This window comes from Neodiprion pinetum, chromosome 1 (assembly GCF_021155775.2).
Source record: "Neodiprion pinetum isolate iyNeoPine1 chromosome 1, iyNeoPine1.2, whole genome shotgun sequence".
NCBI lineage: Eukaryota > Metazoa > Arthropoda > Insecta > Hymenoptera > Diprionidae > Neodiprion > Neodiprion pinetum.
In genome coordinates, this window is record NC_060232.1 from 24,982,535 (window position 1) to 25,008,477 (window position 25,943).

Genomic DNA, 25,943 nt, shown 5'->3' on the forward strand with positions numbered 1-25,943 from the left:
GAGGCAGATGTATTATTGGTTTGTGTTGTTGGTTCCATTTTTATTGTTTTGGTTTAAAGCAAATAAAATCCGAGCTCCGCTCAATACCACAAATTATCTTATGAAAAAAAATTTGGGGGGGGATTACCGAGTGCAGGAAGATAATAAAACATATCGTAACTGATCAATATCATCTATTGTTTTGTAAGTCCCAATTATTGTCCTTTTCCTTATTGCTGCCTGATCACACACATATACCTGTGGGCTGAAGAAGACGTTGAAAATTCTTAATTGAACTAACGATATCGACGAGATTAGACGTACAACAAATTCTATGATTAGATCTCCGTTGACCGATTGCATTGAACGAAAGCTTAAATAAAAGCTCTTCAAACCCAAGTTCTAAATAAAATTCTGGAGTGTCGCAGTTGATAGTGAAAAGGGAGGAATAGGCATCGCTTCGGGGTAAAAAGACTGCGTAGGCTCGCACGTGAATTTTTGTATTTTTATTTTTCAAACGTATTTGGCGCGAGTCTACTGAGTCTCTTGATACTGGGTACATATATTTATATACATTATACGTATAATGTATTTTATGGACAACAATAAGATAAATTCGTATCAGAAATCGCTTTAATTCTTCTTCACAAGTTGAATTATAGCAATAATATATGATATTTGACATTACACTTTGTACACTGATAGAAAACATACATTTTTGTACAAATATAATTTTTTTAACGTATAGTTTAGCTAAAAAATTAATAAATATTCAAGTATTCTATTGGTTTGAATATTAATATAATATTCATAAAACCCTACAAGAGTTGACAATACGGATTGTCTTCGGATTATATGACTCGTATATTTTGAATCTTCAAAGGTATGCCGTCCCAATTGAATAACTGCTCCTCTTGTAATGACTGCTTTCAATCTTTTGTCAGTCAGCATATGTTTATCTCCAAATACTCATGTATTATATTGCTCCTACAACCCTTGGTGCAACTAGCAATTCAGTTCCTACGTGTGCAAACCACTGCACAGTTATAATTTCGTTTAGTGCATCTTTGTACATCCATTTCGAGATTTTGTGTCACCTTTGGCATCTCCAAATAATTCTTTTATAAGATCATCTTTTTTCTTGGTATGAGTTGGTACGCCACGATACAGGTTTTCGGTTATTTGCGATCTGCTGCTTCCGATACCACGTTGGGACTTTTGCAAATCCAGAAACTCGACATTTTCATTGTTATCGATAGCTTTCATCGCAGCTAGTAACTTTTCTTTGTTGTAACTTATCATTTTTGCCTCTGCAGACATTTCTTCCTTGTATGCAGGAGTCTTCTTCTGAACAGTTTTATCCAAGGTTTTACTCTTTTTAGCGAGATCTATTTCTTGCTCTGTATGGTTAGACATCTTTTTCAAATTATCCATTTTCATTATACCGTTTGGCTTTGACTGCAATTTTAGACTTTCATTTATTTGTTTCTTGGTTTCTAGTACCATACTTTGAAGTGCAGCTTGTGTGGCATCTATATCACCCAAATCGTTCTCAATGCTTGATGTAAACTTGCTCCCAACACCTGGGTATGATGCAAGCAGATCCTTTTCCATTAAAGTTTTATTTTTTTCAAGAGTTTTTTCATCTAACTTACATTCACTTGCTTGTGATTCCTCAGTTTCAAGTCTACTGGATGACCTGCGATCTTTATTTGCTGCAGTTCCAAGCGCCTCTATTCCTAGGTTCATACTTCCCAGAGAAATCGAGTTTCTTCGTGGTTGTGTGAACTTCTTACCTTCTTTGTTATCAATTTCATGTAATTTCTGTTCAATGTTTTCTTTCAAATTATCTCTGCTGCTCAGAGGTAAAGAAAGCTTTTTATTATTTAACAATTTTTTTACCTCATCGTCGTCAACTCTTTGTACAACTTTTTGTTCTAATATCACACCATCTTCCAATTCACTCTCCAAAGCCAGAATTTGCTTTTCGGATGTTTCACGCTCCCTCATAATCTTTTCCTGTAATTCACTCCAAGACTTGGTTATATCCATTAAATGTTGCTTCCCACCTTCATATGTATTGTCCGGTGATTTTGAATGTACACCTTCATTGGTATTAGTCGAAAGAATTGGGCTTCTGGAAATCCTACGTTTGACATCCAAACTTTTGGGTACCTTCGACTTGGTTTGTTTTGCATGTTTCTCTGTTTCCGAACCTGAATCAGATTGATTATTAACATCAAATTTAAAAAACTCTTCGTTCAGATGATGAAGATTTTCACTTTCGGAATCCTCCGGTGCGTTCTTAAGAACAAAACCATATTTGTCTTGTTCTTTATTTGATTCAGATCCACTGTCAGTTTCAGAATCACTTTCCGATATTCCAGCAGCTGCCCTGAGCTGCCGCATTTCAGCTTTGCACTCAGCTTTACTGAAACTTTTCTTTGACAATTCTTGCATAATGGATTCTCGTTTAAACTTGAGCTTCTCATTAACGAACCTCTCCAATTCTTCTTCGGTAAATGCTTTTCTACTTTCTTTTTCTTGACTCAATGTTTTACCATCGATATTGGTTGAAATTTTTTTTACCAGTCTGGAAAAGTTATCGATACTTGAAGATAATCAGGATATGTAAATTAAAAAATTGAAACCGTTATGAGGCAATATATCTGTAATAACACATACCTTGCATGTAATTCTTTGGAAGCTATAGTCGGGTCGACTTCATTTTGTTGGTTTTGCTCTGTATGGTGAATAGTTTCATCTTCGGATTCACTTTCGTTAGTCGAATAGCCAAATTCTTTTCTAAGTTCTCTCGGTAATTTGTAGGCACCGCCTTTGTTTCGCTTTGCCAGATCCTGTTTGAGATTCAATAATTCTGATCCATACCCACTGACATCTTGCTGATTTGAGCTAGCGTATAAATTCTGGAAACGTTCAGGATCAAGGGAATTTTCGGTATGTTCACTTTCTTCAAATTCCGTTTCATTCAATCTTTCTCTTAATTTATCTCGAGCGCTCAATTTCTGTGTTAAAGGAGATCTTTGCAGTCTGAATTTACGGACTTGATCCAAGCTGGCCATTGTCTCTGTTTTCGGAGCTACCGATGAAGCATCCACTGTCAAGTTTGGGACAGTTTCACTTATTTTTGCATTCACATCTGTTTCACACTCTTCTAGTGTTGACTGCAAATGTGTAAACATTTTCGTAAATTTTTTGTTCAGTTTCAAAATATCTATCATTACTTTAATGAAGTTGAAGATGTTGATTCTTACCAAAGTTTTATCTGTCATTTCATGATCTTGAATATTTCTATTTCTGATAACAGTTTTTCTAAGTTCTGTGGCATTGCTGTAATAAATAGTCAATACCATTATTACAAATACTTGTATCACAGAAAAAGTATCGTGAAATTTCAAAGTAACATATGATTAAGAACTTTCTACAGATTTTATCATTCGCTTCAAAATTGTTGAACACTATTCTTTCATGCAAAGAATAACATGTATTTGAAGGATTAATGTATATACATTCCTTGTTCTTTTCTATTTCTAGTCTGCTAGTTTCATTATATCTCACCTTCCGTCACCTGCTAAATTCGTAAGCGATTGACTAGTCATATTTTTACGTTTGTTGAAGACCGGTAACTGGCCACTATAGTACAACTTCTTTTCTCTGTTATCTAATAAATCTTCTAAGCATTTCAGTTTCTCCATAGTTTTATTCAAATGCCTCTGTGCTATTTTATTTTTAGCTATTTCAGCATTCAACTGATGTTTCAAACTTTTACTCTCAAGTGCCAATTTTCTGTGCAACATCTGTTGGGGGGAAAAATAATCAGTTGGTTGATAATTAACTGAATGAAATCTGACACGACCAAGATTTTAAGCATCTAAATATCATGACAAGAATTTTTTCGATTATGACTTTATTTTCAATCGTTACAAGTTCGCGTTCTAAATATACTAATCATGAGCATAAAAACTGGTTAAAATTTGAAGATATTAAATACCTGAATGGTTTCATTCTGTCGTTTGATTCTATGATTCAAATCTGAGACTTGGCCTTGCAGTTTTTCTCTTTCACCGAGACTGCGATCCTTGCTCAATTGCAAAAGATGTTTATTTTGCGCCTATATAAATGTTGAGGATGATCAGGGATTGATAATATGTCGATAAAAATTGTTGCTGTCCCATTCAAACAAATACCTGAAGATTATGTAGCTCGTTTTCTTTCTCCTTTAACAAATCACAAGTGTCTTTATGTTGAGCTTTAAGTTTCTTATACTTTGTTTGAAGAACCCTAAGCTCTTCATGGTGTGAATTAATGATACGTGGTAACTCAGCGTTGGTTCCTTCGTAACGTCGTAGTGCCGAGTCTTGTCGTTTCTGCAGTGCTTTCAAGAGCCTGTTTTCATTGGCCAATTCCTATAAAATGAATATTATTCAATTAAGTTCAAACTGAGATCGTGCTTTTTGCACATACTACATGCAATCATTGGTAAAGAAGAACCGTTTGACATACGTTCAAGTGGTAATGTGCATCGGTTAATTGATTTTGCAGTTGTTTCACACGCAACATTTTTGCTGAGAGCACTCTTTGCCCCACAGGATTTCTCGCCAAAGACTTTGTAGGCTCAGTGAGGGTAAATACCCGTGCGCTGTTTTTGTAATACGGTCCGCCTGTTGATATATGTTTCATATTGTAGTGCACATTATCAAGCATGTTTACTGGAATTAGTGAACTACTGTTTTAAAGTGCAATTGAAAGACCTGTGAACATCTTACATTTGCGATTTTGTATCTTTCAAAGTCTACAGCAATTGCATAGGTAATATGCTGTCGTTTATTACATTTTATGGAGAATTACTTACATTTTCATTTACGGCAATCGGAAAAATTCAATTCACAAATACAAACGATGGTAACGGTAATGAAAACAAAATAGTACTTGTAATAAAAAAGCTGGAAAGCTCCGACGAGGTAATTTGTCAAAATAATTGCCTTATATTTTAGATGAAAATGAATCACATTGAAGCAAAAGTACTTGTTGCATTCAAATTGAAGTACCTTCTGTTATTGATTTTGATGGTATGCGAAAGCTCAATTGATGTGAAAACTGACAAGCATGACTATTGTCTTATTTTATTTTACGAGTCGATGAAAATTGATTTACTGTTGTGAGAAGTGCGCAAGTTATCTGAAAAACCTTGATTTAATAAAATTGTTCCTACAATTCTTCAACTTTGATCTTTACTTTTTTTTGTCATTCATTTACATGCCTAACAATACAATATTTTTTCACACATACGAACCGAGTAAAGGATGTAACTGCTTTCGTTTGGCTAAAAGAATAGCAGCACTTTTGCATGCCGATTGACTTTTTATTGAAGCTGCTGTAATGCTTGGTTCGTCGCCAATTTTCCTAAAAAATTTCAATTCCCATGATATACCTTCAGCAGATAAACAAACTTTGATTACGATATATAATAATGATTTTTTATGTCCGCGGTCTAATGTTAATTAGATCACATTACACTATGAGCATGTATTGAATCACTAGATATGAGTAAGTAACATCACATGGTGGAAGCCAAATAACGTTTAGCAGTTAAGCGCGGAGAAATAAATAAGAAAAAGGAAAATAGGTGGAATCAGAAAGTATAAATGTAGTAAACAATAATTAAAATATACTGTCAGAAATTAATAATTATAAATTAAAAATTGCACCTAATGGATACGTGTTTACCTAGTGAGCTGCTTACACTCATCTGAGCATACTACAGGTAGTGCTGGCACTTCGGTTTGCATTTTGCGACAAGCACTACTAGAATTGGTTATTAGATTTCTACATTGCAAGCATATTTCCGGACATTATATTTTTTGGATTACATGCAATTGACAGAAACACATTGCTGGTTGATTGGCATCCATGATTGTTTTTAAATAGTTACCATAGTAACACGCCATATGCATTATATATTGACCAATGATTGATTTTCACAAGGTATTTTTCTGTGTAAAACGTTCGTAGTTTTTGAAAATTAAACTGAAAAATTATTACCTGATAATACAATGGAACACCAGATCTACTGAATAATATAAGATTGTTTGAATAGTAGTTCAGAGAATTATCCTACAAAAGAATAAAAATTAGTTTACTTGGTTACATAATTGCAAAGTGATTTTTTATTTGATCTTTTGGTAAAATATTTTGAACAAGAATGATGTAACAAGTTTTTTTATTTGGTATTACTTTGAATTCTATGGTACATAACAACCCAGAATGAAATCTTATTAGCTATAAAATGTATACTGTAGCACAACAGTAACATAACAATAATAAAACTTAGAGAAATAATTACCTACATAATTAAGAAGTTTAGTGGAGAACTGCATGTAAAAGATAAACTGAAAGTTTTGGATTGTATACCGCGGATTCTTATTATCAATTATATTAAGGAAAAGTAGTGTAAGGTGTTCAAATATTACAGTGATTGACGGTATGTTCGAGGGATTCGTCAATATTGATAGCCATCTATTTTATAAAAAATATACTTCTACATTGTTAAATAATCTACGTTTAAATTATCAAATTGCCAAAAACATCCCAAAACATTTGGTAGTATGATACAGTCTAACTCTTTTTAAAGTAATTTATACTTTGAATTTCTGTACAACTCTATTTACATTTTTATCAACTATACATGTATATTCATTAGAGGACAACAACGTGTGGAGAAAATATTTACAATACTCTTATAGGAACACTCTTATAGGATAACTGTGTATTATCTCAGTCCTAGTGCCAGAGTGAGGTCAGTCGTAACACTGATAAGACCTTATTCCACATCGATCTGAGTACAGAGTTTGTAAGAAATCTACAGTATTGAATCAGTGTTAATAAACATTGGAAAAGGCGTATCTTTGCAACATCAGTGGGCTTATTTGTAAAGTTTGCAACTATGTGCAGTTCTATAAGAATCAAATAGTCAATAATCTGTGTAATGGCGAGCATCAACAATTGTCATTGGTAAGCAAAAACGGAAAATGCACCTTTTATAGCTGCAAAGCTTGCAAATGAGCCGACTAGGCAAAAACTGTAATATTGCCAGAATAATTTTTAAAATGTAGATAACTACTGTGATACTCAATTCATGCACTCAGTGAGCTTAATTGTTAGCGTCAACTTTTTTTTTAGTCATGCCCATGTGCTGAGCTTCCCAAAGCCTATTGTACAAGGAATTTGGTTTGGCAATTAATTCGCTATGTGTTCCTTGCTCGACTAATTTTCCACCATCCAGGACTAAAATCTCATCGGCATCCATAACAGTTGACAAACGATGCGCGATCACTATTGATGTACGTCCTACCGTTGCACGCCTTAAAGCCTCCAAAATATTCTATGGAAAACATGAGGAAATATAAGAAACATCTAAAAATTAAGTACTATTACAATTTTTTTTTCAAAGAATATATCGAAGAAACGTACTTGTTATATATGAAACTAATGATATGAATTTAAATGCTTACATGTTCCGTTATTGAGTCTAGAGAAGACGTAGCTTCGTCGAATACCAAGATGGGGCTGTTTTTCAATATTGCCCTAGCTATCGCGACTCTTTGTTTCTCACCTCCACTTAATTTTAATCCACGTTCTCCGACTTGAGTCTGATAGCCTTTGGGCCATTTCAAAATAGATGCATGCAAATTGGCCATTTCTGTTGCCTTATATACATCTTCTTCAGTGCTACTGAGATTTCCATAATGTAAATTGTAAAATATCGTATCATGAAAGAGCACAGAATCCTAAAAAAATAAAAAATGACTGAGTAGGTCTGATACGTCTGCTAACGTTTGTAAATTTTTTGAGTTAAGTTGGGATCAATCCTATTTACATGGTAAACTTTACGGTTCCAGAGATTATTAAACATGAATTATAAATAGTTTGGTAATCTTTTAGTATTTTTTATATTTTACCTGTGGTACAATAGCTATTGATTTTCTAAGATCATCCATATTGACATCGCGAATATTTTGGCCATTTATGTATATGTCACCTTCCTGTGGTTCAAAGAACCGATAGAGTAATCTAACAATAGATGACTTTCTAAACACACAAAAGGCGGTAGTCATTGCGGTGAAACATGTCATAAGATCAAGAGAATTATGATGATGAATGAAAACTTTAAAATGGAATCATCTTTAAAATATTGCTGATCATATTGAAATAAACATTTTCTACAAACACATGGCAATCTTACCCTGAACCTGAGCCACCAACTATAGCAACTTTTTTACCACTTGGAATAGTGAAATTCAGATCTTGAAAGATTGGTTTTCCTTCAATATATTGGAAGTTCACATTTTTGAAAGTGATTTCTGAAGTACTCGGCGTAACAAGAAAAGGTATGGTCTTTTCCTTATTCTGTTAAAATTAAATTCAAACAGTAAGTCTACACCTGTAGCTTTTTTGACTGTAATTCAGAATGCGTATCATAAATCATGAGTTATTTAGCAATATTTTTATACCTTGATTGAACTGTCCATCATCATTAATGTGAACATGGTTTGCATATCTATAAGCGCCTGCCTGACTTCTCGATATACCGAGCCAAGAAATCCTAGTGGAACTGATAATTGAAATAGTAATGCGTTGACCATCACTAAATCACCAACGGTCATTGTTCCTATGTAAATATATAGAACAGAGTGAATATAGACTGTACCAAGTTAAATCAGTTGCAAACTATTCATCATGAACTGTAGGAAGAGTATCTTTCTTCAACAGTTGCGTTATTTTTATCTCAACTAGTATTGAAAATGCTTACCATTGACTATGTTTTTAGCGGTCAAAACCATTATCAAGCTCAAGGCACCACTAAATATGGCATGCTGTCCAAAATTTAACATTGCTAAACTGGTACTAGTTTTTAAAGAGGCTGCTTCATATTTTTTCAATGATTGATTGTATCTGTCGGCTTCGTACTGTTCGTTATTGAAATACTGAAAAATTCACAATTTCACAATACGGAACAAGTTCTACCAGAAATGAATAACTGCGATTTCTAGACACAAAACTAAAGTTTCAACTTCGGATGATGAATTCTGTACAATGTGTCAGACCATGCAACTGAGTATTAAAAGTGCAATTATTTCCGAGTAACATTATAAGGACATGATTTCTATCAACTCACTTTCACTGTTTCATAATTGATGAGGGAATCAATTGCTTTATTGCCAGCTTCGTTTTCAGCTTGATTCATGTACACCCGAAACTTTGTCCTCCATTGTGTCACGCTCAGGGTGTAAGCTGTATAAATTCCTACGCACCCCAGAGCAACGGCAGCAAACTCGGGCCCGCATTTAACGCCCAGAATGGTACTCACTAGTGCAAGTTCAAATATCGTTGGGACAACGTTGAACACCATGGCAGTCAGCACGAAATTTATACCTCGACTGCCTCGGTCTATTGTCTATATTTCACACATTAGTAACATTTGAACAAAAGTTAATTTCGATCTTATCAATCCGGCCATAGCTTACGAGTCTGAGGACTAAAATTAGCATGTTACCTTGGAAAGGGCGCCCGTTTGTCTGCCCAAGTGAAATGCCAAATCCATGTTATGCAAATGGAGAAATACGTTCTTAGCTATTTTACGTATCGAATGCTGCGCCACCTTGGCAAATACTGCATTTCGCAGTTCATTTATTCCAGCTGCACCAGCACGCGCTATTCCATCTGTATAAAAATATTTCGTCAAACGGACAAAGGAGACATCTTAAAAGCTGGATTAAAATTTGGTTTTCTTAATCATATTCTATTTGAGTGATCTTTACAGCCAATGAGTAGGGACGTTCCTACGGTAGCCACCGTTTCGGGAGCTGTAGCCATGCTTAGTACAGGTTCGCCACCAACCGCTACCATTTGAGTATTCAATGTGTCAATAGCATATTTGAATATAAATGGTACGGTGACGTTCAAAACTTTTGCACCAACTAGAAGACCTAGTGCTAATTGAACTCTTCGCCTTATCGCTGGATCATCCTAAATACAAAAATAATTGCTACAGAGTATACAAACTAATAGTAAGTTACCAGTAATTACCAATTTGCTGTTGTGTAAATATCGCTTTCAGCAGTAATTAATTGACAATTATCATAGTAGATTGGTGGATATCTGAGATTTTGGATTGTTTCATTGGTATAGTTGAAGTTTCATATACCTTTGGCCAAATATAACTGAGCATTCCCTTAATCATGTCTTGGCTTGTGACTGGAGGCCGATCTCCAAAGTTGATAGCGTCTCTACTCATACTCGACACTCCAGGGTGGAAACAGTTTCGCTTTTGTTGACCTGGTTTACCACCAGTTACACCGGTTACTACCGATGAAATTTTAACCGGTGTGACCACAGGTTTTGATTGTGGTACATTTTTCTTCTTTTGCGCTCGGTCGATGACATTGCCACTACAGTACTGAAATTAACAAAAAAGAATGAATACTTACATCAATTCGTCTTCCACTTTTTAGTTTTCTATAATTTTTTCCCTTTTTTCTCTGTACAGAATACAAATGTTGCAGATAAAATTCAACTGAAGGTGTATGGATTGATACGATTTTGATAGTAATTTGAAGTCAGCTTTAATGTAAAAAACTCTGATATTATTTGACCCTAAAATCAGGCTGACCTCGTAGTGCACCTCGAGATTTTTGTCAACCTTTGCACAAATTTGGTTGAAATTGCATCATTGGCTCAAAATTGGACAAGCTCTTTTTAGTTGTAACTCATTTTATTCTTCAAATACTTATTTTATTCTACATCATATATACAGGCAAAAAAATAATAATACATGTGTAAAAGTATAGCTGTGTATGAATATTTTATGTAACAACATAGAAACATTACTCAAACATCATTTTTCAGGCAATTTAATTTATAATCAACTTTTGTAATGAATATTCTAATACTCGGATCTGTGCTTCTACAAGTCCTAAAGCAATTTTGAAGCTAGCACTTGTTTCCTGGAATTTTTTCATTTCACTAAGGTGATTTAGAAGACCTTCTTTCTTCTGTATTAATATTTTTTTCCCAATCAAATAAATTTCTGTTAACTCATCGTCATGCAGATCTCCTCCAAATATTTTCATCAACCAATCTTTCCACCCAAATTTAGTGACAGCAATAAACAGTGCCATTTTTCCATTATAATTAAGTCCAGTTGAATTAAAGCCCATCTTTTTATCAAATCCATAAGTTATTAAAAAGTTGTTCTGAACTTCAGACAAATTGATACAGCTATCAATGTCTGATATGTTAAAAATTATTTCATCCAGTGGATTATCAAGTATGAAGAATCCGTAATCAACATATAGTTTTGTATTATCATGAGAACCATAATTTATAAACACTTGGGAATCATGATCAAAGGACTTCAATGTAGTAATTTGATAACACTCTGCTTGGTTTTGATTCTTCGTGAGACCAGTATTAACAGAAGCATCAAAACTGTGATTAAATAAATCCAGAAAAGGTGCTAATGCCAAATTATTATTCCTAAATCTGCTATGCGCTTCTTCAAAATCTATGTAAACTGCTCTTGTATTTACAACGAAGTATGCCCACTGGTACTTGGGAAAAGTAAGGATATTTTCATAATTCACATAACAGTGCCGACACTTCTCCATGTTTCCAGATAATAAACCATTGTCATTGCATTGGGTACGAACATCTCTAATCGCAGCAATTAGAGCTAAGTAAGTGCTTTTAATTTCAGCTGCTTGTAGATTCAGCGTTTCTAGTACAAAGTTGGGCAATTGTTTTTTCTCTCTATTGGTGCAAAAATATGGATTGGTGAATGTTTTAGGGAGGGAATCTAAATACGGTTTCCACTCAGATTCACCCGCTAGATGCATTTCATAAACCAAAAATGCAGCTAACACACTTTGAGCATCAGATACTTTGGGATTGGATAATATATGCTGAATAGAACTCTGCGAAATAGTGTTTGTTGTAATCAATAAATGTTTAGGTATTTTTACTATTATCTCATTCTGTTTGACTTTTTCCAGTGCCTTTAAACCCCGCCCTGTTTCAGGGAAGTAATAACAAGTTAAACTACAGGTTGGGGACCAGTTCTTGGACCGCATCCAGACTAACAAACGATCGAGTACAATAGCATCTTGGAGTTCTGATTGAAACGAAGAATATTTCCTTTTTGCACGGCGACTTCTCAATGTGCGACCCATTTATTCAGGTGGTTATTTATATCTGCAGAAGGAACAAAACAATTTGATGGATATAAAAAAAAAACTGTCAACATTCCGCGGTTGAAGTTTGTAACGTTAACAGAACAAAATATGAAAAGAAATTCAGTTACTGCAATTGAAAACGAATTCTTACTCAGATGACAAATTTAAATCCTTTTGTTACAAATTTCATGTACGAATCAAAATTCGTACATAGATGTACTAATATTTGTTACATTACCGCCACAAACTTCAATCATGAAACTGCGAGATTGTTACGAAAAATCTTGAGATAATGATAAATACTAGATAACATTTATTGGATAAAGAATCATGATTTTTTTCTTATAAATGTAATTCAGTTGCATCATTTTTTAATCATTTTACCAGTAAATCAAAATATTGATGAAAATTATGTTTCAGCACATTGACTACGATTTCTGTATGCAAATTTTAACGCTCACATACTGCTGGTTATGTAATTATATGACCAAATTATCTTGCCAATGCTAATTGAAAATTTGTTAGCAATACATATTGCCTTAAGATGTATCAATCATGCCATGTGAGTACATGAAAAATCTTTCATAATTGTTGAAATGAAAATGCTCTTCTTAGCCAGTGAAAACCAATCTGTTACTCAAAAACTCGTGGGCAGGTTACTAACATATTTAACTTGAAATTATTTATTTAAATTACATTTGAAATTATTTCTTATTCTTCGTTATTCCCTGTCAATTTTTTTTTTATAGATACGTAGTGAACAGATTTGCATATTGTCTAACAGAATATTCATTAATTAGTCTAGATTCCCTGTTTTTTATTTGATAAAACATTTACATGTTCAGAAACATTTCTTCTACCACTTTGTAATTAAAAGATTATTAATTTATACAAAAGCGAGGCAGGCAGCCAGGGTATAAATGGGGTGTAAATTAAAAATTAATTCATCGTAATGAAAATTTTATAGGCACAAAAATCAACTAGAGTCCTATAAATATTACCCTTAGTCCAATTACTGTAATAGGTGACCCACGAAGATGATAACTCTGTGTCGAACCTCTGTACAAAACGACACGTTTCGCGGCACAGGACGAAAATGTGACAGTTTTTATCCAAAGTTCTCTGTCATTTAGCCCGGATCTTAGAAGACGATTCCATAAAGCAAAGCCCAACATCCTCGCCGCGCGATGCCCAATCCTTTTCCCCCGTCTCAATTCTCGAGACTGAATGTGAAGCTAAAATGACAGTATTCCTAAAACATTGACTATAAAAATTAGTCAGATAGTCTAACTTCTAATCCGTACGGTATTGTAACTTGGGCTGCCCAAAATTAGTTGTCAATTCTTAATATCTAGAAACTCGTATAAGTTCGTTTGGTACATTTCTTCAGATGGTTGAAAAGAAAAACGTATACCAGCAGATGAAATTCCGAAACTGAGTAATTTCCGGCATTTCTATGATTATTGTATGAGAGCACGTTTCACGAAAATACAAGATGACCTTTCATATGGTCCGGGCACGCGATTGGTTCTTAGAGATAGCTGCGCACATGGGCTGCGCATGAACACTCCTTTATTATCTTACATTATGCCTATGTTGATATAGGTAAAATATTTCATTCGAAGTCGTATCTTGGTAGCGTCAAGTGGTTTTGTTACTCCATGCATATCGTGACGTAGAATTCAGGCAGGCAGGGAAAGCAGCGAGCGCTGAGCAATCGAGGGAACGAGTGAGCGGTTCTCACCGTCAGACCATAACCAGCAGTTGTCTGAAATTGTTTCTCGCGGACTTATTTACGAATTATTCAGGAGGAGTTATCTTTGATATCGAGTTAACAGTGTTTATTAGTGGTTTATTGAAAGTGAAAACACTGAGCGACAATGGTTGTAAAAGTTTACATATCAGGGATTAGTGGAAATAAGGAAGTAAGTACCGGAATTATAACGGAGTACACAAAAGGCAGCTAGACCTTGGGCAGTGCCAATCTACCGCGATTACCGCAACTCTGTGACATTTCGTTATCCCATATAGATACTTGTCGCTAATATATCAAATTACTCATCATATTATGCACCAATTGTCGATGAGGACCAAAAACTATCTATATGATTGTATGTGTAGAATTCGTAGAGCCGGTTTACCACATCTCCCGCTATGCTACCTGCGTTACACAATGGAATTAATTTATTAGTCAACACATACCGATTGTCAGCTTCTTAAAATGGCATTGCCAACAAATAGATTCGTCAATTTTTAATCTTATAACGACTCCTTGCCCATTTTCAACTTTTCATATTTATCTTGCAATCTTATTAACCAGTGATATCAGATTCCAGTTTAAGAAATGACTCAAGTATGGTGACAATTTCTTTTTTATTATGCACGAATTTTGTCTCTCATTCGTAGAAAAGTGACCATCCAGTTCTGGTGTGAGCTCAAAAATCATTATGACTCTGATTTTTTTTTATTGCAATGTTCGTTATGGTATACACTGAGATATGTTATGAATTTGAGTACATGTTACACATCTTAAAAGTAAAAATATTTGCTTCTGTTATTTCAACTTGTCCAATGGTCACAGAATGTAGCAACTATTAAACATGGCAATAATGGTTCAACAATTAAATGATGCAATCACAGCAATGAGGATATTCCATTTTTGTAGGTAAAAAAACGACAGCAACGGGTACTTATGATTCTGGAGAGTAAAAATGTCCCATATGAAGTAACAGATATCACAGAGCCAGGAAAAGAGGCGGAGAAGGAGTTCATGCAGAGTAAAAGTAACCCAAAAGATAGCAAGTATCCACTACCACCGCAATTATTCAACGATGAAGAATATTGTGGAGTAAATAATTTTCTTATTAGACAACTTACTGTGTATGCAAAATTGCTTTTTCAAGCTTCATATCAGCTGCAATAGTGTTTTTAAATTTTATTTTCACTCAGTTTACTCAAATTTTGTTATTTGCTTTTATGTTTTCCTAGGATTACGAAGACTTTGATCTGGCCAATGAAATTGACGAACTAGAGAAGTTCCTCAAAGTTACACCTGCAATTAGCACTGCAGAAATAACCCTTGGAAGTAAATCTCCGCCTAAAGAAACGCAGCAAAATGGAAATACATCTAGCCGAGAGGTATATACCGAATTCTTACACATTTAGTAATACTCATATCAAAATGTATTTTTGCCCCATATAAGTGGCCAAATTTTCAAATATTTTGAAGATTCTGATATTCACTTATTTCATTCCAAGTGATATACATTTTGTTTTAATGCATTGTTGTAGCCATCTATCGAAAAACCTGCATCAACGACTGAACCAGAAAGGTAAGAATGATAAAAGAAAATCGAGCTTGTTAATGCACAACATCTAATTTTAATTATCACCTGTGAGAAGAGTTTGTATACAGGTATTTTGACGGGTATAAATGTGTACTATTAATCAAAGTGTAAAAGAGAATGATATTATAAATCAGTTTTTGCATTTGGCTGTTTTTTACACTCCGTTTGGTTTTGATTCAAATCAATAAAAACAGAAACATCATAATTGCCATTACGTGAATTTTTTCGGAATTTCCTAGTACTGCCGAAAGGAGATCTTCGACGATTGAAGAGACTCAAACCAGTGAACCGAAGGTGGTAGAAAACGAGACTGCCGAATCGAACGAATCAGTAGAAGCACCCAAAGATGAGGTAAAAGACACACAAGAGGATAACACTGAAGTATCCGACGATGCTGCTGATAAAAATGAGGAGAAATCTGATGACCAAGCAAAGGAAGAATAGATATGAGTGACACGTTTATGTGAAACAAATAATATATCGAAAACGAATTTTTAAACTTCGTTTACTCTTATTAATGGCTCTTTATAGCAAGATGCTTATTATGCAGGTAAGGCCAAAGGAATTTACTGCCAATTTTTGTGCATCGCTTTATGAAAGAAAGGGGTTTAAATGAGAGAAATAAGTCATCTTCATATTGTATGGGCATTAGCGATATTTTTTCCATTTAAAACGTATCGAAACAATTTGGATTGCTTCAAAATTATGCATGATAGAATTTCAAACCATGATGTTGATAAACTTGAACAGTCATAATTTGGATTGTGTTTCACAATGAATTATGCTTGAAATATTCAGACCCCTTGATAATATACTTAGCAGTGAAATAAATTGAGAAATACTTATTCATTGTTCATATTAATTAGATAAGCATACGAGGATTTTACAAGATATAAGAGAAAAAACAAATAAAGAATTTTAATATTCACATTTATTTGCATGGCTTATTTTGATATAAGCTTAGTAATCTTTTGGTACATTTTTCTTAAACTAAGAAAATTCTTTCGAAGTTAATGACACACGTTTGAATTTTTCTCCAATTTGCGTAACAATGAATATTATCCACTACATCCTGTATTCAAGTCAATGTTTACAATTATTCTTTCAATAGTGGGCTGGGTATATATTGTTATAAGTTGTTGCTAGGAGTCGTTATCTAAATGTATATCTTTATTATTGTGTTATTATTCACATGTTGATACGCCTGAAAGAAAATTCTAAAATTTTATCCAACGTTTTGAATGTTACAAAAACAGAATCAACCCGAACTTAGCATAAGGCTACCAAAATTCTTTCATTGAAAAGTTTCTGTTACATCGATTAGCTTTAAATTGTAACTTGGTATTTTTAAGATTTTCACATTGAATAATCACGTAGCTCAGCAAAAAAAATCATTCATTTTACCCATAAACAATAGTATTGATAATGGTACAATGAAAGACATCTCACTTTGTGGTACTATTACTAGTATCAAAGATTTCATATTGCGCATCACCCTGTATACAACTCGCTAAGCTTCTGCATATTTTCATATTTCATAATAGAACTGTGTGTAAATTTTCATAAAAGTCGCCTAGTAATTTAATATAGTAATTTTTTACTTAGAATATTTTGTCATTCATTCAAAATGTTTTAGGGCCTATTTCACATTTACAAACATGTGTTCTTCACGTGACTTACGCGTTGAGACATTTCCTTCATTGGATTACATAAAATAAGGTGTTTAATATACTTGCAAATTAGGTAGCTGCCAATTTTTGAGTATTGTTTTTCCCCCTTTCTTTTCACTTCCACGTGATTCTAAAATCATTATAACTGCAGAGCTTATTAACCTTTCGTACTTTTCCGCTTGTGCAATATCAAAATTTTATGAAGCACTGAAAATTTCAGTACATGGCTTCATGTTTGGAATTTTTTTTTCCACAGTAGATCCTTCATATTTCATCGGATTATAATATATACATAAACATCAATTTGTACAAAATATATTCGTTACGCAATCAGCATGTATTTATTTGATGGTGTCATTGTTACATACATTACACACGCGAATAAGAATTTCACGAGATTGGCTTATGCATAACCCAGAGTTTGTATACTCAGAACAGTTTGAAGGCCACTTTAGTATTTAATGTATGATTTAAAAAGAGTAAAAATTGATATAACACATTATTGTGTGTTCAAATGTTTCGTCAAAAGTTGAAGTCGTGTTTGATCCCAAAAAAATTTTAATAAAACATACAATTTTTCATCACACGATTTTTTAAGTTAATTTATACGATTATTTTTTGTTTTACTCTAGTTTTTGTAAAATTAGGAAACATTTTTAGTACTTTCTCATTTAGAGTAAACGTTCATAGAGTTTTGGTGCTAAAATTACGTACACGTGTACATGTACCTCAAGCAGTCAAAACCCCATACTATACTGAATGTTCGATTGAGTCAGTCTGATGTTATTATACTTATGCGAATTGATTGCTTAGTAGAAAATGATGTAAATACATTTGGTCTACGATCTATAATAATACTATAGGTATGTATAAACTACATGTTAATACTACTGAAATTTATCATTTAAGAATCAAAATACACATATACTATATTGATAGCTCATAAAATGTTTGCCGTATTATTCCAAATATAAGTCGAAGTTTATTGTGGCTGACATGACCCCCAAAAATCGTCCTCGACCTATATTCGGGGTTTTTAAGGAATTTACTTTACAGACTGAAATTGAGTTTTATGAACAGTTTAATCATGAAATTAGACCAATGGAATTCACGCTGCGATATTTTCATCTACCTAAGTTCCAATGATACCCACTTAAAAAAATGCTAGTTTATAAATTAGTATGTATATTACTCTTGTGATATGAATTTTGTCATAAAAGTTGACTTATATTCAGTACCACAAAAAGGCCTGAAATGCAGACTGAAAACAACGGATCGGCTTATATTCGGAGTAATGCGGTATCTTGATTTGTAAATCACAAATGCTTGTTATTCGTATTTTGTATAATTGATAGATTGAATTTATTCGCCATTATATTAAATAACGTACATCTATATGCTATGAGCGTAGTCAGAAATGAATATATATATATATATATATATACACATATATATATATATACATATATATATATATACAATCCATTAAGGCTACATGTATTACTTTAACGTTATATCAACATTGTATTGTGACCAACCCGGAATGATATCCGAAAACGAACTATCCCTTTATTTTTTTCTCAATTTCTCAGGGAAATATCAGATGTTTCATATCGATTCCTCAAACATTTTTCATTGGTGCATTAGGAGGGCCCGTCACACCATGGTATGAACAGCCTGAAAACAACAATTTTGAACACGTTTCTTTCCTCAAGGTTTCATCAAGGTTTTGGAAATTTTTACGGCTGTGGCATGACATCTTAAAATCTAACGTCAGCATACTAAAGAAAATCTACGACCTGGCTTGGTTTTAAAAAATATATATATATATACGTATTTTTTTCTTCCAGTGTTGCATACTTCCTATATGTAATGTATAAATATCGACGACTGGACTGTGAATCAAAGATACCAGTCTTTACATGCAAAGATATCTCAAGGCAAAATGTTAAAACACGAATTTTGTGGTACGATATTTGGATAATTAATAAATACAGTCTAAGCTGTTTTTTTCCATTCAGGATTATACCCAACACATTGTACTGCTTTCAAAATTACTTACACTAGATGTGGCATAATCAAAATCAGGTTGACCACTGACTGAACATGAGTTTCAACCACAGCGTTAATGATACTGACTTACTACAAAAAACAAATATCGAAACGATTTTCACCATTTACATTTCGTTACATAGCAAATACTAGAATGGCAATTATTAAACTGACTGATGTTTAGCGAATCATCAATTAAGTAATGTGTATTATAGTCGAATTAATGGGTACATAGGTAACTGGAAAAGAATGCTAATGCATATGAAAACACGCCAACTTGAATGAAAAATCATAAATAAAATAAGATTTTTTCAAATAGTTTTTTTTTTATTAGAAGATATTCACAACAAATTTGATTTTTTCATATTTCTCTTGTATTTTTTATAAGTGCGCACGTTTACACGCCTCAAGATGTTTAAATACTTTCCCTTTCAGCTCATTCAATGAAATTTAGACTTTTCAAATGACACGTAATGCAAATGTGCAATCCTTTTACCAATTTATATAATTCGATATTTTAACTCTGTGGAGACAAAGAATTGAATGGAAATGAATGAATTACTTGGCAGTGTGTACAATAAACTTCGAATCATAACTTTTCATTATTATCAATTTAGCTATATTGATTATCGTATTTATAGAAGTGGTTTTATCGATAATTTGTAAAAGTATAGTAAATAGCTGTGAAAATTGGATGTGTCCGATTATTTCTGTGCAAAAATGACTAGACATGTAAAAAGTCTTATCAATGTTATCAGTACTTTGAAGATTAACGCTTAGTGTTATTACGAAAAAGTTATTGTACATTTGCATTATTTTACATCATCTCAGCCAAGCGTAGATGAATATTGAATAAGTACCGACAGGCTTAGTACGAAATACATTCTGAATAAATAAAAATAAACATAACCCTTAGCGAGATATGCAATAATCTAACACATCCTAAGTACAGGTAAAAGTGATACGAATATTATGCATTGCGCGTTTTATCATTTAAAAAAAAAAAAAAAAACCGTTCATCAGAGCTAGCTATACTGCAAAGAAACGGTTATTGTAAACAGTACTACAGAACTTGCAGCATCTAACAAAAGGGCTAGTGAGAGCTACGAGAAGACTAGTTGTAAGACGTATTATGCAAACTAAAAATCGATATTTTTTCCTGATTTTCACTTCTCGGTCATATTCAACACACGTTTGTACACTTGATACATTCGGAAAAAGTCAATTGCAGAGATGATGAAAATGCTTAATATTTGAACAAGTCGTGTAATAAATAATGCCAGCTCTGAAGAAAAAAGAAGAAATTAAAAGAAAATCGAATTAAATGCAGTAATCAGTCAAAGGGACTTTTAAGTAAAGTTTTCATAAATTAGATATGTTGCTTTCATAGTTTTTTTGGTTATTTTTTTTTTGAAAGTTTTCATAGTTACGTTCAATATTAATAATACAATTTACGTTTGTATGAGATTGCAGACATTTAACATCAATCGACAAGTTCTTAAGTACATGTAATTTTCATATAATAATCAATAGTGAATAGCTACAAAGTAATAAAAGTTATTATTTAATTTATGTAAAGGACAAAATTAATCCTGCAAACAAAGTGGATACGTAATTTACTGAGTTACGTTTGAGGGTGCCTAATTAGGTGGACAATCCATTAAGAAATTATGCATATGATTAGCAATGTATCACGTGCGTGAACAAAAGCTGGTTCGATGTGCTAGTATCAAGGGGTATTATACTGAAAGTACTCCTATGCTTAAAACAAAACTACACCTTTTTCAAAAGCGATATTCTAAACTTGTCTTATCTTATAATAAATTAATATTCACAAATTTTTATTCTCATAAGAAATTATGCAAATATTTTTCGTTTACATAAACAATAAAAGTAAAGCAAAATTATAACCGTAGCTAATAAATATTAAACATTAGAAAATTTTTAAGTCGAATGATGTAAGGTTTTCCATAACAGGAGGACAAGGCAATACATATGTCGTATAAATATTTGTAAAATAAAATTTTAGCAAAAATTGTTTCTTAAATTGAAAAATTGCAATTATTTACATTATAGACAATCTGTGCATTACAATAGAAATAAAAAAAATTGAGGGTATTCTGTGAAGCATTGGAGAGTAACTCGGCATAGACTATCGTCACGAACATGTGGGACATTTCGTGATTTGAAGTATTTCAAATTCGAGAATTTTCTGTTTCACTACTTTCGTTTCGAATAATACAAGTTTGTGATGTTAGAAAATTTTTAGACTGTGCAGTTGTTCAAATTATATTTAAAATTTTGTGCAACTATACGAGCGTAAATATTATGTGAAATTGTTTCAACTTCATGCTAGTGTACTAGATTTATCTTTGCAATGGTTGACGATGGTGATTCAACGATTAGAAAAAAAAAAAAAAAAAATTGGAGCAGAATTCAAGAACGTATTTTTCAATCATATGAAATTGCTGTGTACAGCTACCAACATTCGGTGACGTAAAAATATTTATTTGATACCAGAACGAATGCTTTCTTTAGCAAAGCAGAGTGTTAACCAGAATTTTTGGAAGGCCTCACTCAGGCACGCGATTTATTAAAAAGCACACATTTTCGCGAAACTCAATACGGCATAAAATAGCTGAGGAAATAGCGTAGAAAAGTAATGTCTTGCATTATCCCCAATCATATATGGAAATCTCATTCTTTAATACTAACCGAGATACTCTTTTCTTTCTTTATACAAGTGATCATAATAGATTGTAAAAATTCGAGCACCTAACGATCGTAAATGGGATAATAATTAATCAACGATGGTCCGTATAAGGTACCACGATCTTAGATATTTAAAATCTATCACACGATCGTAACCACTAAGAAAAAATAGTGCACAATATATACTGTTCTATTTTTGTTGACAAACATGAAACTACCAGGGCATATGTGTTACAAAAAAAAAGCTATTCAAATAATTGATCTGATTCAGTCAGTTTTAGATTAATCTTAGTAAATCAGTAACAAAGTTTAATGCATCAGTGTGTTGAGGTAGCACTGTATCGATTACTGGAACTAAATTTCATACTAGTCTGTTATTATTCTAGCCACCAGTAGTTCATTTTGTCTATTATTACGTCTAGTCTTTGCATGTTTTTTAACGTTTTGTTTTTCTTTTCTCATTTTTTGTTGAATTTTTTTGTTTTCTTTTTCTCCTAACTTAAGAACTACATTCACTGTAGGATAGTTTTAATCAGTTCAATCCGTACCAAAGTACTTTTGCCCAAAGTGATTCGGCGCGACGTGGTGAATTTCCGAGGATAAGATCTTCATCTGAAAGTGCAATTCAACTTCAGTTAAGCCCCCTCATTCCAAAGGACAATGTTATTACAAATCTGTATGTGTCTGAATGAATCGGACGTTCTAATCCTAGTTTCAATGTTTCATGTAATCATTACTGAATAAACACGCCTCTAAATTTTAAGATCTTAAGTAAAAACAAGATTAGAAAGACAAATATTCAAGTAACCAGATTCTGGATAGTATTATTCCGAACGAGATTGTGTTAAAAACATACGTGATGAAAAAAGAGCCATGAATTGGGTAATAAATAGGATTTATTTAACAAATAAGATAATAAATCTCAGATGTTCGCAAAAATTCAAGTTTGCTGTTAGTAAATATTATTGCATCAAATTTCTGACCAGAAACTAGCATGTAACTCGATAAGAATATCTAAATGGCTACCGATACAAGATGCGACAGTGAATAGTACAAGAAACAATAGTATTTTATTTGCTACTTATTGTTACACTATTGAACCAGCAGTGGAATAAAAGGTCTTACCTGTGCCTATAACTGATGTGAATTACATACCTTAGGGAAGGCAGTGACTAGAGTTTTGGCAGCAAATGGTGTACAGAATAAATTAGAGAGGATGATATTTTCCTCCAACACATTGTGTTCTTTTAACACAGCTATCGCTTTTATCACAGTATTTCCGGTACCTTGAATTAGAGAAAAGAAAGAAATACCTGAGTTGTCAATGTAATGTATAAATCTAAATGTCAATGTATAATTTCAGTTTTCACAGACGGATAAATAATTCAAATTTCATCACAATAGTTCATTGACGGTACAAATAATGCATTTTTTACATACTGTGCTCAATAAGAATGAAAAAGTACAGTTTGGTGATCATATAAATGCATATCTGTTGCTTATTTAACTTTCACGATTAATACTTTCAACAGAAAAAGTCTGGGGTTGCCATTAATTAGAATGAATCAAGTCGGTCTGATGCTAAATTAGCACAGTCAGAAAAAAAAAACATGTTTCCAATTCGTGGAAGCAGTGAAGGTCATTTTCAATTATCTTCCATATTGTGAATACCAAGATATATTTATCACAATGATGAAGCTATTTTTGTGAAAATTTACAGAAAACGTGTGCTATCTACAACTTTATATCGCACATTCCACAAAAGTGATTTGTACAGTCCTTGAACTTTGAATACAGTGTTGCAAACTGGTATTTATTTTGTATTTATTATTTCAAATAATCGTGTCTTCATTGGTTTGCATCAAAGTTGCCAACTCTGGCCATAATGTATATGCATTTCACACTCTACACACAGTACTTTTGTGCCACACATTGCTTTTAGTGACTTGGCTAATTCCCGATCCATGCAATTCAGATATAAACCTTCAGCATCTATATTGTATACTTACTCATTATCGGATACATTAAGAGAACCTTTCTTTCGGCTATATCGTCTGGAAATTTAGCATAGACAACTTTAGCCTCATGAGTGTCAACATCACTTTCGACCAATATTTTACCAATTCTTATACTACGGCAACAGTCCCTGAGACCCTGAAATAACTCAAAATATTGGTAAACTGTTCACATATACGTAGAGTGATCGATTTATCCATGGAGGATAAATCCAGGGCTGGTAGTAAAACATTTTTGTTAGAAAAATAAGAAGGTTTACGAATCACACAGTCAAGATTCTAATATTGTGAACATTCTTCATCGAAAAGTTTATAAAATTTGCCTTTATTATATCAAGTAAATCCAAGTTTATTCTGAATTATTTTCCGTGCAGCTAGGTAAATACAGTGTATACATCTTTGCCATTACGCAATAAAGACTATTTTTTTGCTTGTAAATCATTTATATCAACCGAAATGGTGGGCTATAAAGTACATTACAGATTAAGAATGGCACAATTGACGATATTCTTTTCTTATTAGTCATTTGAAGCTGCGTGCAAAATTTCGAGATTCATTTGTACAAAAATGATACTAAATCTATGAAATTAGTAGCACAGGGTCATTACTTTCATTGCAAAATTAAACACAAATATCACATTGATAACTTGAACGCAGCTTCACAGCGTATGGCATAATTGCAACAAAAAGTGCGAATATTGTGGGAATAAATAAATTAATAAATAAAAATAATAATAATTCCTAGCCACTAGCCCTGTGAAGCCAGTGATAAATAATTACCTGTTCCATAGCTTCGCCACTTCTAACTATAGACACGCCACAATTGCCTTTTTGATATTTGAGTCCCTTGTACTTGGCACCTGTCGGCGTTGTCACGGAACATTTTGAAAATGGTAATTGATTGAGGCTTTCTTCTATGACAAGTCTGATCTGTAAGTAAAATGAATATATTATACATATGTATATATGTAGATATTTTTTCTTTTCGTCGGTCATGATTTCACTCGTGATTTTGACACGCAAAACGTCCATGTTGTAAATAAATTCATCGAATGCTTTTTCAAGCGACACATTTTTTAGTACTTTCTACCAGACTATTGCGCATAATTGTCAGTTTAATTGCCGGCTGTGTGCATATTCGCACGTCACCGTGGGATTGACGCTACGGTTAATTAGCCGGGGTAGACAAGTAGGTTTGAAAAAAAATGTGTTAACGTATCGTTAATATTCTCACCAAACGGTCTGCGTAGAATTTAAAATCGCTTCTCGTTGTGTTCCTGTAACGAAGAAAATTATAAAAAGACATTGAAACGCTGTCGATGCCATGTGCTTGTCGCGTTTCAGCAATGCCGCATTGACTTGTCGAAGATTATTGCCTCGTCCACTTACTTGTCACGTAATATAGTTTGCAATTCTTTGACCTGGTTATTTGTTGGTAATACTCTTAAATTCGGGCCGTACTCTTCGATAATTTCATTGCCACTGTCACTCGATATCTTATTTATTACAGTTGCCGTGTCTCCACTTCCCATATTGGTTTATTACCATACTATTTTGTTATCCTCTTATCACACGACTGAGGACTGAATGCAGCATGCACACACACACACATGCAGCTGTATTTTACACTATTTTTTAGACCAGCCTCGTGGATTTACACCGCTGATAGAACGGTGGTACATACAATCAACTCTACCCTATTTTTCAGCTATACCCGCAATACGACACAATACGACATCTTATGCGTCAATTTGTTACTAACATTATAGAGTGCTGTTTTCACTACAATTTTCAAGGATGGCGCATCTATTAGTCCAACCAGTAGCGCTAGTGATGACGGTTTATTAAACTACTGGAGCTGCGAGATAACCGCTGCAACGGGTATGAATTCCGACAATAACGATTGGTCAGCTGGTG

General features: G+C 33.2%; 4 protein-coding genes across 9 annotated transcripts; 1 reads left to right on the forward strand and 3 right to left on the reverse strand.

Annotated features, from left to right (window-relative positions):
- Positions 1-491: 491 nt before the first annotated feature.
- On the reverse strand, positions 492-6,081 carry LOC124224776 (lebercilin). 2 transcript variants are annotated; one of them, XM_046636978.2, is made up of 9 exons: positions 5,728-6,081; positions 5,294-5,403; positions 4,504-4,661; positions 4,188-4,406; positions 3,992-4,111; positions 3,559-3,797; positions 3,255-3,330; positions 2,665-3,164; positions 492-2,572 (listed from the first exon to the last, which is right to left on the reverse strand). In XM_046636978.2, the coding sequence occupies exons 1-9, from the start codon at positions 5,787-5,789 to the stop codon at positions 1,036-1,038; spliced, it is 3,021 nt and encodes a 1,006-aa protein (XP_046492934.1). In that variant the 5' UTR covers positions 5,790-6,081; the 3' UTR covers positions 492-1,035. The 2 variants fall into 2 exon arrangements, with proteins under 2 accessions (XP_046492934.1, XP_046492936.1); XM_046636980.2 differs by lacking the exon at positions 5,294-5,403.
- Positions 6,082-6,203: 122 nt separating this feature from the next.
- ABCB7 (ATP binding cassette subfamily B member 7) lies at positions 6,204-13,725 on the reverse strand. Of its 3 annotated transcripts, none has more exons than XM_046636992.2 (12): positions 13,645-13,725; positions 13,232-13,465; positions 10,205-10,456; positions 9,819-10,026; positions 9,554-9,720; positions 9,176-9,454; positions 8,810-8,984; positions 8,511-8,668; positions 8,243-8,406; positions 7,959-8,088; positions 7,512-7,787; positions 6,204-7,381 (listed from the first exon to the last, which is right to left on the reverse strand). In XM_046636992.2, the coding sequence occupies exons 2-12, from the start codon at positions 13,403-13,405 to the stop codon at positions 7,151-7,153; spliced, it is 2,214 nt and encodes a 737-aa protein (XP_046492948.1). In that variant the 5' UTR covers positions 13,406-13,465; positions 13,645-13,725; the 3' UTR covers positions 6,204-7,150. The 3 variants fall into 3 exon arrangements, with proteins under 3 accessions (XP_046492948.1, XP_046492943.1, XP_046492954.1); XM_046636987.1 differs by having other exon boundaries at positions 13,535-13,683; XM_046636998.1 differs by lacking the exon at positions 13,645-13,725 and adding an exon at positions 13,611-13,628.
- Positions 13,726-13,902: 177 nt separating this feature from the next.
- Positions 13,903-17,833, forward strand: LOC124211180 (SH3 domain-binding glutamic acid-rich protein homolog). The gene is made up of 5 exons (XM_046609991.2): positions 13,903-14,155; positions 14,896-15,078; positions 15,219-15,368; positions 15,522-15,562; positions 15,817-17,833. The coding sequence occupies exons 1-5, from the start codon at positions 14,111-14,113 to the stop codon at positions 16,019-16,021; spliced, it is 624 nt and encodes a 207-aa protein (XP_046465947.1). The 5' UTR covers positions 13,903-14,110; the 3' UTR covers positions 16,022-17,833.
- kri (krishah) lies at positions 17,504-25,676 on the reverse strand. Of its 3 annotated transcripts, none has more exons than XM_046609972.2 (7): positions 25,416-25,675; positions 25,261-25,303; positions 24,807-24,956; positions 24,021-24,165; positions 23,167-23,297; positions 22,560-22,623; positions 17,504-18,924 (listed from the first exon to the last, which is right to left on the reverse strand). In XM_046609972.2, the coding sequence occupies exons 1-7, from the start codon at positions 25,556-25,558 to the stop codon at positions 18,869-18,871; spliced, it is 732 nt and encodes a 243-aa protein (XP_046465928.1). In that variant the 5' UTR covers positions 25,559-25,675; the 3' UTR covers positions 17,504-18,868. The 3 variants fall into 3 exon arrangements, 2 of the variants coding, with proteins under 2 accessions (XP_046465928.1, XP_046465933.1); XR_006881415.2 differs by having other exon boundaries at positions 18,891-18,924; positions 23,137-23,297; positions 25,416-25,676; XM_046609977.2 differs by having other exon boundaries at positions 17,504-22,623; positions 23,137-23,297; positions 25,416-25,676.
- Positions 25,677-25,943: the final 267 nt, after the last annotated feature.